Raw genomic sequence first — 12,610 nt, forward strand, 5'->3', positions numbered from 1 at the left:
TTCGATCCCTGGTCCGGGAAGATCCCACATGCCACGGAGCAACTAAGCCCGTGTGCCACAACTATTGAGCCTGCGTGCTGCAACTACTGAAACCCGTGTGCCTAGAGCCCGTGCTCCGCAACAAGAGGAGCCACCGCAATGAGAAGCCCGTGTACCGCAATGAAGAGTAGCCCCCACTCACTGCAACTAGAGAAAGCCTGCACAACAACGAAGACCCAACACAGCCAAAAATGTATAAATTAAAAAAAAAAATCATCGCATTGTATACATAAAGGTACCACAGTGTTCTATGTCAGTTATACCTCAGTTTAAAAATAAAAGGAAAAAATTAAAGGAATTAAAGTTCAAACAGGTTTTTAAGAAAAAAAAAAGACAGGGGTTGTATTGACGGCAACTTCAAAGATGCAGAAACATGAAGAAGAGATAAATGAGGGCTTATCTTCGGGAAGAAAAACCATAAATACGTTAAGTAGCCGTTACCTCTATCCTCCTCATGTCTAAGATAGAAGAAATTAATCATTGTACACATTTCAGATTTGAATAATCTCCTTTGAGAAAGTACCTGGGGTGTTTACTTAAATAAATAGATGTCTTTTGCTTCTAAAAATAACTTGATTATAGAAAATTTAAGAAATAAAAAAGAAAAGATAAATGCACTTTTGATCTTTTTCTCACTGAATGCTATCACATTTTGGTGTGTTCGTGTGTGTGTGTGTGTGTGTGTGTAAAAATTGAAAACATTTTTTTTTTAAAAAAATATTGAGATCATATAGTAAATGTTTGTGTCTGGCAGTCATTTTCCTGTGTCATTAATCTTCAATAACATGATATTAATGCCTTTGTATAGTCTGTAAATTGAATATGCCTTAACTTATTTAGCCAAAATTCTTTTCTTGAAGAGCTAGAATGTTCTCCTGTCTTTTTCTTTTCTTTTTTTAATACCACCAAGATAAACAGCATTTTATGTGGGTATGTACATACAGATAATACAGGTCTCCCAAGCATACTGTTGAAAGAAATAGGAAAGTTACAGAGCAATCCCTGGGTTTTAAGCAGTAAACAGTTGTATGTTTTCTAAGGGTATGTACATGTGTTTAGAGATGCATAGCAAATGTCTGGAAAGTTACTAACGTGATTGATTGATTGATTATAAATTTATTTTACTTTTGGCTGCGTTGGGCCTTCATTGCTGTGCGTGGGCTTTCTCTAGTTGCGGTGAGCAGGGCTACTCTTTGTTGCGGTGTGCAGGCTTCTTATTGCGGTGGCATCTCATTGCGGAGCATGGGCTTTAGGCGCGTGGGCTTCAGTAGTTGTGGCATGGGGGTCAGTAGTTGTGGCTCATGGGCTCTAGAGCACAGGCTCAGTAGTTGTGGCACACGGGCGTAGGCGCTTAGTGGCACGTGGGGTCTTCCGGACCAGGGCTCGAACCCCTGTCCCCTGCATTGGCAGGCAGATTCTTAACCACTGCACCACCAGGGACGTCCCCCCTACATCGTTTTTAATTGTATGACGTTAAGGTAATTTATTTAATCATCCCTCCGTAATGGATTTTTTGGCTGTCTGCAGTTTTTGCTGCTATAAATGACACTTCTGTGAACATCCTTGTGCATCTGCCCTGTTCTTGTTTGTTTTCTTAGGAAAAATTTCTAGAAATAGAATTTCTGTGCCAAAGGGTGTGTATACTTTTTAGGCTTTTGGTAAGTATTTTCAAATTGCACTTCAGCAGATTGAACCAGTTTCCAGTGATAGCATATATCTGTACCCTTTTCTCTGCACACTTGAAAACCCTGAGCATTATCACTCTTTCGAGGACAAAAAGTTTTCTTTGTAAATACTTATTTCAAAAGAATATGTTTGATGTACAAATGCAGATGTTACAGAGATATAGGGAGTAAAATGTAAAATTTACCACCACTTTCATCCACCTTTAGAGGTAGCCCCTGTTAATAGGCTGATGTTATTTAATTTTTAATTTCTGCTAATTTGGGCAAAGGAAGTGACTCTTTGGCTTTGCCTGTCTTCAGTAACTAGTGATGTGCTTATTACTGTTTGTACTTCTGCATGAGTTCCCTATTTATGTATTTTGCCATTTTGCTCTTGATATATTCATACTGTTGTCAGTGTTACTTAAGGGTTATTTATAAACTAAGGATATTTTAATGTTTTATGGCAATTTTTTGGTCATGTGATAGTTTTTAACGTTTTTTTAATTCAGATCTATTAATCATTATGAATTCTACCTTTAGAGTTGTATTTTTAGCCTTTTTCCCTACCCCAGATATATAAATACTTACCTGTATGTTCTCCTAGTACTTTTTTTTTTAAGTGATACTAATTAAGTTGAAATCATTAAATGTCCAAACACTACTCACATACTTTATTACAGTTAGTCAGGAAGTGCCCAGAACTTAAGCCTGAATATGGTGATATTCGGGCGGGCTGTGTTAAGCTTTCTGCCTACCTGTACAGCTTATGTGACCTACACAGAATGGATGCGCCCAAGTCTTGTTCGGAATTTAATCAGGCTGGGTACATTTTTGCAGTTGTTCTTGTTTACACGTTTTTCCCCTACCTGAGTAAACTGGAACTACCAAAGACGTGTTTGTGTGTTAAAATATTATATGCATAACATAAAATTGCCATTTTTAACTACTTTTATACGCACAATTCAGTGATTAACTGCATTCATTTTTGTCCTTAAATTTTAATTCACCTCGGATTACTTTGGCATATAGTGTGAGGTAGAATTTTTCTTCAGATATAGGTAGGCAGTTGCCTCAACCCAATTTATTAATGAATTCTTCCTGTCTCTGCTTATTTGAAATGACATCTTCAACATAGGTAATTCTTATGCTGAACACAGTTATGTCTGTTCCTGTTTTGAATTCAGTTCCATTCATGTTTGTATCATGTTGTGCAATGCCACACGTTTTGTTATCACAGCTTTATAAATTTTTTTATATAAATTTATTTTATTTATTTATTTTTGGTTGCATTGGGTCTTCATTGCGGTGCGCGGGCTTCTCATTGCGGTGGCTTCTCTTGTTGCAGACCTGTGGGCTTTAGGCACGCAGGCTCAGTAGTTGTGGCACATGGGCTTCGTTGCTCCGCAGGCTGTGGGATCTTCCCGGACCAGGGCTCGAACCCATGTCCCCTGCATTGGCAGGCGGATTCTTAACCACTACGCCACCAGGGAAGTCCCTGTAATTTTTTTTAATGTCTCATAGATTAAATTTTCTCCCTTTACTTTTATTTTTCAAATGTTTCTTAGATATTCCTACACTTTTATTTTTTGAATGTACTTTAAAATTATTTTCTCAAATTCTAAAATAATTATTGAGATTTAGTTAGGAATTGTGTTATCTATCAATCCTAGATTGATCTGAGATCACTGACCTTTTACTCTCCCAGGTTTTTATGTCATGTTGTATATGGAATTTTCCTTCAAGCACAACTGTCTCCTGGGACCCACTGTTACTTTGGATTTAGCTCAGTATTCCACAGCAGTTACCCGTGTACCACCCTAGTAATTTTTTCCATTTCTGCACACTACCTCTACTATTACATACTGCTATTTTTATTCATATTAGCTAATATTTTTCCCTTAAGTTTATTTTAAGTAGACACTTTATATCATTACCAACATAGTGGGTAAGTCAGTATCACTTGTCACCAATAAAAGGTAACAATAAAAATTTAAAAGGAAACAAAATTATATTATTAAAGTCTAATACAAGGATCACAAAACCACAGAGATTTTATTCTTAATTCTGGACTCCTTCTCTTTGTACATGTAAGGTATTTAATCAATTGTTTGCATGTGAAAATGTGTTATACTTAGGTACGTATTGTTCATGTTGGTGTAGTGTTTGCTTTGTTTCAAACCAGTTGAATAAAGAGCTATTCTCTGTAGTTTATTGAAAGTAAAAGACCCTTCTTAACGGTAGCCAAGATTTATCTTTTAGACCCCGAATCAAAAACAAAATTGGAAAAGTGCTGCTATTTTCTTCAAGAATTGCTACGTACTCTTCACTGGTAAACCAGCCTGGTTCCAGGACTGCTTGGGCAAGATGTTATGTATTCTTATTTGTCAGAACTGCAGGCAGTATCCACACTGGAACAACCTTAAAGCTTTGAAAATCTTTTACATTTTGTTTTTAAGACCTCGCCACCATGGAAGAAAGAGTACAAAGAAGATATTATGAAAAGCTGACAGAATTTGTAGCAGATATGACCAAAATTTTTGATAATTGTCGTTACTACAATCCAAGTGATTCTCCTTTTTACCAGTGTGCAGAAGTTCTTGAATCATTCTTTGTACAGAAATTGAAAGGATTCAAGGCCAGCAGGTAAGCAGATGTGTTCAGCGCTCTGAACTAATTCAGCTCCTAACGAGAAATTGCTGGGTTTGTTTATGATCTGCTTAAAATTATAGTCACTTTTTAAAATTCAAAAAGCATTTATCAGATGCTTACAGAATGTAAGATGCTGTCTTAAATGCCATGGGGCACAAACAAAGATAGTAGTAGTAAGAGTTCTTGCTCTCACTGAGTTTACAGAAGTATAAAAATGACTGTCCTGGGACTTCCCTGGCGGTCCAGCGGTTAGGACTCCACGCTTTCACTGCAGGGGGCCGGGATTCGATCCCTGGTCAGGCAACTAAGATCCCGCAAGCCGCGCAGCCAAAAAAATAGTTTTTTAAAACTATGAGACTAATACTCAACACAGCATATAGTAGGTGAAATGCTCAAAGACTGGTAGAATTCAACAAAATAATGTTTAAAAAAAAAGACTGTTCTGTAGGGTAGAGTAAGGGGAAGACCACCAAGTGGGGATTTAAGCACTTTCTCTTTCATTTGCGTTTGCTGTATCTTTGAAATCATAAATTGTTTTATTCTAATGGATTTTATCTGTGGACAAAACTAAACTTTAATCCAAGTCCACAGACCTTTTCTTTGAACCTCTCGTAGCATAAAAACATTGAGCAGCTTTGCATGCTATTCAGGTACTGTGACCTTCGCGCCTTCTGTTTCTGACCTTCCACACCTGCTCCTCCCCAAGCCCATGACTCTCTTCCTTTCAATGGAAGCCTGTTTCCCTTTTCTTTGAGAGCTGCCACTGCTCTGTAGCCCTGAGATTCATTGTTCACCATCCCCCATCCTCCAGCCCGCAAGCTTGATCCTCCCTAGTCAGATTGGGTAGATCTTGGCTGGGCTGGGGTCTGGGCATCTGTATTACCTAATGAACTCCCACGGGACTCTGCATACCAAAGCATAAGAATCAGTGCTCTACCTAGTCGTTTTTCTCGGAGGAAAATCTTCAGGGTATTTTCTCTACTCCTGTAACAAGGTAGATCAAGAACTGTACTTCAGAGTCAGTTTGCGTAAACTAAAAGTGAAGGACAAGCACAACTGAAGTATCCAATCACCACCTCAGTGAAGGAGTCAAAAACTATAGGCAAGGAGGGAAGGAAAGCCGGTGGGCAGGCAGGCTGTGTAGACCACCAACCGAGAGACTTCACAGAATCTCTAAAACTTTCCCATTTTTATCGTTGCCTATCTGTTAACCCGTTAGCTGTAAAACTTAAAATGGAAGAGGACTTACTTAATATGACAGAGTCCCCAGGAAAATAATAATAAAGGAATAAAGAGGGGTAAACTCAGAGTGGTGAAAGGAATATGGTAGAAGTTAGTTAGCTGATGAGATTTCAGCAGATTGTGAGGGACAGCGGATGGAAGGCGGCTGACCGGTGAAGGCGGGCACGCGCAGCCAGACGACTCCTCGCGGGCTCCTGCCGACCAGTAGGACCCCAGACAGCCTCCAACACGGAGACTCTGAAATAGAATCGAAGGCTCTAGAGAGTAGGAGGAGAGAGCGGTTAACTGAAGATCTAAATCTGGGCTAGTCACACCCTCCTTTAACCCCAGTGTGCAGCCTGCGTGGGATGCCCAAAGAACTGGAAGAACACAGGGTTCTTCTCCAAAGAAGGAGAATAAACCGTCTGCAGAGAACTAGAGTAGACAGAAGAGAACGGACCCAGAGGAAAATCCCCTGATCTCTGAAGGATCAGCTCCCTCATTCTAACGCTGGGGCTCTCAACAGGATAATTTATTCACCCCCACCCTGTAAGGGATATTTAGCGATGCCTAGAGACATTGCTGTTTGTCACACTTGGAGGTGGTTAGTGGTACTGGCATCTAATCAGTAGAGGCCAGAGATGGTGCTAAACGTCCCACAGTGCGTAGGATAGCCTTAAAGCAAAGAATTATCCAACTCCAAAATGTCAGTTGTGTTGAGACTGAAAACTCTGATCTAAAGCAAAGCCTGCCAGTCAGTAAGCCACACACACACACACAGGGTTCTCCAGGCACCCATCTAAGCTGTTAACTTACTTTTCATAAGTGGTAACAGACAGGGACGGACGGATAGGTAAGGAAAGCCTGCAGTGTAAAGGAGAAAAAGGTCAAGGTGTAACCGAAAAATAGATTCCAGAGAGAACAAGAGAGAGCTTTAAAAAAACAAAACAAGCCTCTAAGTCATGTCCCGAGAGAAATTTTAGAAGATACTGCATCTGCAAAATAGTGAACAGGATATTAGAAATAAAGAACAATCTGAGAAAAAGAGTAACTGGAAATTTTTTAAAACTTATTGCACACATTGAAAGTTAAAATCAAGGAACTCTCAGTGGAAAGAGCAAAACGACAAGGGGATGAAAAATAGGAAAGAAAAAAATGTTATAAAGTATCCAGTATTCATTTCATGGAAATTCCAGAAAGAAAGAACAGAGAAGACAGAGGAGAGGAAATTATCAAAAGACTACTTTAATATAAGAAATATTTCCAAACCAGTGAGAGGCACACAACTTCAAATCCAAGCAAAACTATTCATTCAAAAAATGGTTATTGAGCCCTGGCTGTGTGTCAGAATTGACTATAGCAGCAGATCAAACCAAGTTCCCGCTCTCCACGGAGCTCTTGTTCCTGTGGGATAGGGAGATGGACTGGGGCCGGGGCCGGGGTCGTGGAGTGGAGTGGAGTGGAGTGGATAAACAAACGTCTGAGCCAGTCTGGACAAGTGGGAAAAGGTCCACCGCACATATACATCACTGTAAAACCTCCAGAGAGGCTAAGGATGGAAGAAGCTCTTCTGAAAGCTTGTAAAGAGGATAAAACAACTTATAAATTAACAGGAATTAGACTGGTATCAGACTTTTCTGTAGCAACATGGAATGCTAGAGGATTATGGAAGAATAAATCCAAAAGTTTGAGGAAACATGAAGTCTGTGTCTAGCCAGTCAAACGTAGAGGCAGCATAAGTACATTTTCAAGTCATATAAGGATCAGAAAGGGCTTCTTTTCCTTGCATACTTTCTTAGCAAGTTATTTTAAGATGTGCACTAGCAAAATAAAGAAGCAAGTCAAGAAAACAAAAGACCTTGAATTTCAAGAAAGCAAAGAGAACGACTCTGACCCAGAGTGACATTTGTACAGCAGGCCCATGCAGCAGGCAGTTCAAATTGGAGCAGGAGAATGGAGCACTCCCAAGAGGGATGCGTCTGGAGGGGAAAAATTGATTCATACATTAGATAACTTAAGAATGTAAGGGGGGAATGAAAGTCAATTAGAAACTCCATGAAAGGCAAAAAGTTGTATAGGTTACTAAGAATGCCCTCCTAGCAAAAGATTAGGTGCTACAGAGAAAAATATTTACATAGTCATGTAAACAGTACATTGATTTTCAACTTTTGGAATGTCTGCAGACAAAGCATGGAAAGATTTAATTTTAAATTACGGAGAAATAGAACTTGTACTCAAGAAGGGAGGAGGGAAAATGGTTCCACGAGCTCAGTTCTCGTTTGCCATAGCAGGATTTAAACAATATAAAGTTGATAAAATAAGAAATAGCAGTGTAAGAAATCTGCCTACCTAAGAACTGAAAGTTCCAGGTAACTCATCCTGGAGAGCCTGGTTTTCAGGGTGAGTGAAGATAGGACCGAGGACCACAGCTTCGTACAAGCCCTCCGTGCTCTTTTGCTTCCTGCTTCGTGCCTCGTGTAGTCATTACTCCAGTTAAATTTCTAGAACTGCTTCTTTCAGCTGAAAAGGCTTTAGCCTTTGGTGGAAGTGGAAGCTGGGGGATTTGAATCCCACCCTGCTGCCAGGCTTGCAGGCAGGACGCAGAGGGGGATGGTGGCGGCAGCTGCTGAGGTGGGCCTGCTGCAAAACCAAGGGACTGGGGGAAGGAGAGGAGGCCCAGAGGCGGGGTCTGCATGGTGAAGGGGCCGCTCGGGAGAGCTTGCCATTTGGTGGTTTCATGTAGCTTTTTATTATATTCTGGCTTATGTAATTTTTATTAAAGAACATGGGAGCCAACTGAGAAGTTTGCTCAAGTCTGCTTATGTAAATAAAATGATATGTGAAGAGATGTTAGGGGATTTTTGTTGATTTCCAGATTTAGGGCAGAATGAAACATATATGTAGCCAGTCACTGAAATACTATTTTTTATGGATTTCCAGGGTTTCCTTTGCCGTACTTTCCCCATTTTTAATTTGTGATCTCCAGCATTATTTTCATAACTGTTCTTTGTTATAATTCATCATTTATATCATCCATGTTCTTTCTTTTCTTACAGATTGTGATATCTTTAGTCTGAATTTTTAACTGGAATCAGAACTGGATGTTGGGGTCACTCTTTTATTGTACCACTTGATTACCTAATTCAAAATTGCCCCCCAGAGTTCAGATGAGTTAATATAATTTTTTAATGTTTAAAAAAAGATGTATAGTAGTAAACAATTTATTCTAGCAGCCATGTTGAACAATGTATTTAAGAATTGTAAACTCCGAGAAGACTGTATTTATATACACTATTGCAATAGAACATACTTGATAACTGTACAGTAACTTGGTTTACTAACAAAAGTTGTTAATAAAACTGTGAAACTAGAAAGGATACTTTCTGAAATTTAATAGAAAAATGTGATTTTAATACTGTTATTTTTCTCCTTTTAATATTTTTTTCCTTCATATTCCCCAACTCAATGTAAATAAATGCGTGCGTACGTACACACACACACACACACACACACACACACACACACACACACACACAACTTCTACCACAATGGTAATGCTTCTGTAAATGTCTCTATTTGTTCCTTTGGCTAAAAATGTTGTATTGGACATATATATATATATATATATGTATATATATTTATATTTCTTTTTTTTAATATTGGCTTTTTCCAATGAATTATCATGTTTAGTGTACAATGAAAATTTTTAATTTTATAGGGTAAAAATTTCTTACTTGTTCTCATATATTTGCTTGCCAAGGGTGAATGAAAGAACATGGCTGCTTTCCCCAGACAGACTGACCTTGGCATCCGCATAAAGCATCACTGTTTTCAAAAATGAAGGGTGCTTAATTGTTCCCTTTTTTCTGTATTCTGTAGGTCTCATAACAACAAACTGCAGTCTACAGCTTCTTAAAGTTCAGCGTGTTAACCTAACATAAAACACAGCAAGAATCTGGTTGAACTGTTTTAAATTAAGGAGCCAGATGTTTTTAGTCAGGTTATCCTGACAAGACTTGACCTAAACTTCATTTTTATTGGTCATAACAGTCCAATTATATTCTTGGCCAATTTTGTCCAACGGACAAGGGAAAAGCAAAGTCAACGACACCATTATCTTGTCAAGATCAAATGGTTTTACTATTGTGGCAGAAGCGGGAAAACTTTGTTTATTGAAGAAAAAAAAAAAGAAAGAAAGAAAGAAAAAAAGATAATATGGGGTCAAGTGTAACTCCATGGAAATGCCACGTCTGCTCTTCAGTGAAGAAGCTGGTTTAGAGTCTCACAGAAAACTTTCAACTGTATTTATTTATTGTTGCAAAAAAGACGCTTTTTTATTGCTGCCCTCATTTGTCAGCTAATTATTTTTTCTTATAAAATCCAGCCCGGTTACATGTAATCCATTCTGTATCTTATCATGATTCCTGTAGGTAAAAGTACAAGACGACCTCTAGATGTCTTTTCTTTCTATGAAAGGAGCTGCTATGTACACATGTGCACACACACACAACTGGGAATCAACAATGAGTTTATTGTTCATAGTAGATAAAAATTAAGCTTGCATAAAGGTTGGGCTAGTGGTCCTGGACTACAGACTCTGTTGCCTTGAATATAACAGTACAATTTGTCATTTACTCTGCACCAGGTTAAAATGAGTAAAATCTATTTGAAGGTATCTTGTTTGTAAACATTTGTCAGATTCTAATTTTTTTTCTTTTTGTATTAAAATTCAATTATGGATGTATATGAAACAAAATAAATGGAGATAATTTTTCTCCCACAGACGGTGTCTTTGAATGTGCGCTAATGATTCTCTGTAAGCCATTGAGGGGAAAGGGAGGGCTGCAAGGTAAATAAATAAAAGGCAGAAGGATCTGATTGTACCTGGATTTCTCCAGGGTAGTAGTGGTCCTTCATTTTATAATTCCCAGCCCACTGTCATCACATCGAAGAAAAATATTCAGGGGTGCTAATCCTGTTGCATCAATTGATCGGACTAATAAAAAGGTAATGTGACAAAATACACATCGCCTTCATCTGTACGTTATAGGATACCAGGCGAATTATCAGTTACAGGCCACTGCTTATATTTTATGAAGGGCATTTTTTAAAATGACTTCATCCTTTTTGTATTTGTTGGTTGAGTTTTTTTGGGTTTTTTTCCCACATAAGAAGAAGTAGTGTAAGCGGTAGGGGGAAAAAATGGAAGCAGCAGAGGAAGGCGTATTTTGCATGTTTTTCCTTTCAGTGTTCTAATCTTACATGTTGTATTTCTTCATTGTAATAATAGCTTCTGTGAGATCTGCCATAGTTGGTTTATGCAGCTTTGCAAAAATTTTACTAGATTTTGCACTAATTCGTATTAGCTTTGTCCTACCAAGTTCTGGAATTTATCCAATTATTGTTTTTTAAAAGTTTCTTTCTGTTTAATATCACCCTGCTATGCAAAACCTTTCCCGGACCTTAGTTTCTTAAAAGAAAGACGTTGCTAACAGTTCCCAGTTCTTTCTTCTTACAGGCTCAGGTGTACAAGTTATTCTGGGTTAATTTTATCTAATGAAGCCCATTCCTTTTTGTACATAAAAATATCACTTAAACTTATGCTTACAAACTAAAGAGACTAATTGCTCAATATTGAAAACATGGAAACAGTTTTTCCTTAAAATACTAACATGGAAGTAGTCAAATATAGGTTATTTTATCCTTTAACTTTTAAAAAATGTTACATATTGTATGCACTGTGCTGATGCAAGAATCCTACATTTTAATGAATTATAAAATTATTCTGCATCTCATCATGTCACAGTATTTCTGTACTATTTATTCATATATATATATAGATATAGATGGGCTTAATCATTTAAAACTTGTTGCAGCAAGAACTTTCCTACCTGTAGGCAATAGATTGCTATGTTTTTAAGAGATTGTGGCAAATTTAAACAGCAGTTCTTTTTGTACGTGATAGGACATTTCATCCTAGAAAAATAAAGTAATGTTTTTGACATTGGATTTGGTGCGGTTTCTAATGAAACAGTGGTTGGTTGGTTAACATATTTTCTGTAGATGTTGGCATTGCCAGATTGTACAAAAAAGGTAAATTTTGTGGGAATCCTCAGGCCAGGAATATGTTAATTTCATATATGTATTTAATAGTATAAAGCCTTTTGCAGTTTCTATCACCATATAAATACATAGACATTTTATGGTTTTATCAACTACAGAGCTTTAGTGTTTCAAAAGTAATTTTTGGAAAAACATGCATTCTTATACTGAGTTTCAAAAGCTGCTTTTCTACGAGTATTTGACAAGCTTCTGCTACTCAGTAAAATATACATATTACAGCTATTTTGCTTTCAATAATCCAAGTAGTAGAATGCACATTTGTTATACTGTTTTGATTTTTCTACACAGTCTTTGGGCTTGTATATATGTTTAATTTGCATCAACAGATTTCCTTTGCTAAAAGTATTTTCAATGCTTGTTATATTTCATCTGCCAGGTTCACAATCCTTGAAACCATTGCATAAAACGTATTTTCATAATATTGGTAAGGCTTTTTTCTCCTACCCAAATTCTGCAGGATTTGCACTTTAGTTAATGTCCTGCAGTAGTTTTTAAAAATTGTGAACTTTCAGAGATATTTTCTAAAGTAAAACAATTACCTTTTTATATTTCAAGTGGCCTGGAGTGTTATTAAGAGACTCTGAGATTTGCTGCTGTTTGTAATCTACCTTCCTGGAATCTGCAAATAAAAGTTCTTTCCCTATTTCTGTTCATTTGTTAGGCAAACTCCCTGCATCTTTGTGTGTTTCTGATACTAAAGAGCCAGTGTGGTGACCTTTTAAATCTACACACTTAGCCTCACGACTGAGGCCATTACCCACAAGTGTCAGATTTCTTGTCCTTAAAATGAGAATGGTGATCTCTCATGAGCAAAGTAATGTCTTGGGGGAAGGATTTTTAATAAACTGAAATATTCTGAAGTATTTCTGGATACTTGGAACAAGATACCGAAAAAGACATTTCCTAGATGA

The 12,610-nt window shown here is 37.6% G+C and overlaps 1 protein-coding gene across 11 annotated transcripts in view; it reads left to right on the top strand.

The window, feature by feature from the left end:
* The window catches only part of BPTF (bromodomain PHD finger transcription factor), a gene marked incomplete at its 5' end in the record, with an annotated part of 140,514 nt that extends 129,909 nt beyond the window's left edge, over window positions 1–10,605 (top strand). For 10 of the 11 annotated variants that reach the window (XM_082860455.1, XM_082860461.1, XM_082860460.1 and 7 more), the window contains 2 exons: window positions 4,163–4,349; window positions 9,456–10,605. In XM_082860455.1, the coding sequence (XP_082716581.1) occupies window positions 4,163–4,349; window positions 9,456–9,492 (224 nt within the window). In that variant the 3' untranslated portion in view covers window positions 9,493–10,605. Of the gene's footprint in view, window positions 1–4,162; window positions 4,350–8,632; window positions 8,884–9,455 lie in introns of those variants that run through there. The other variant, XM_082860458.1, reaches the window with a different exon arrangement.
* Between the last annotated feature and the right edge of the window lie 2,005 nt (window positions 10,606–12,610).

The sequence above is a fragment of the Leucopleurus acutus genome (assembly GCF_964270905.1).
Source record: "Leucopleurus acutus genome assembly, chromosome: 19".
In the NCBI taxonomy this organism is placed as follows: domain Eukaryota; kingdom Metazoa; phylum Chordata; class Mammalia; order Artiodactyla; family Delphinidae; genus Leucopleurus; species Leucopleurus acutus.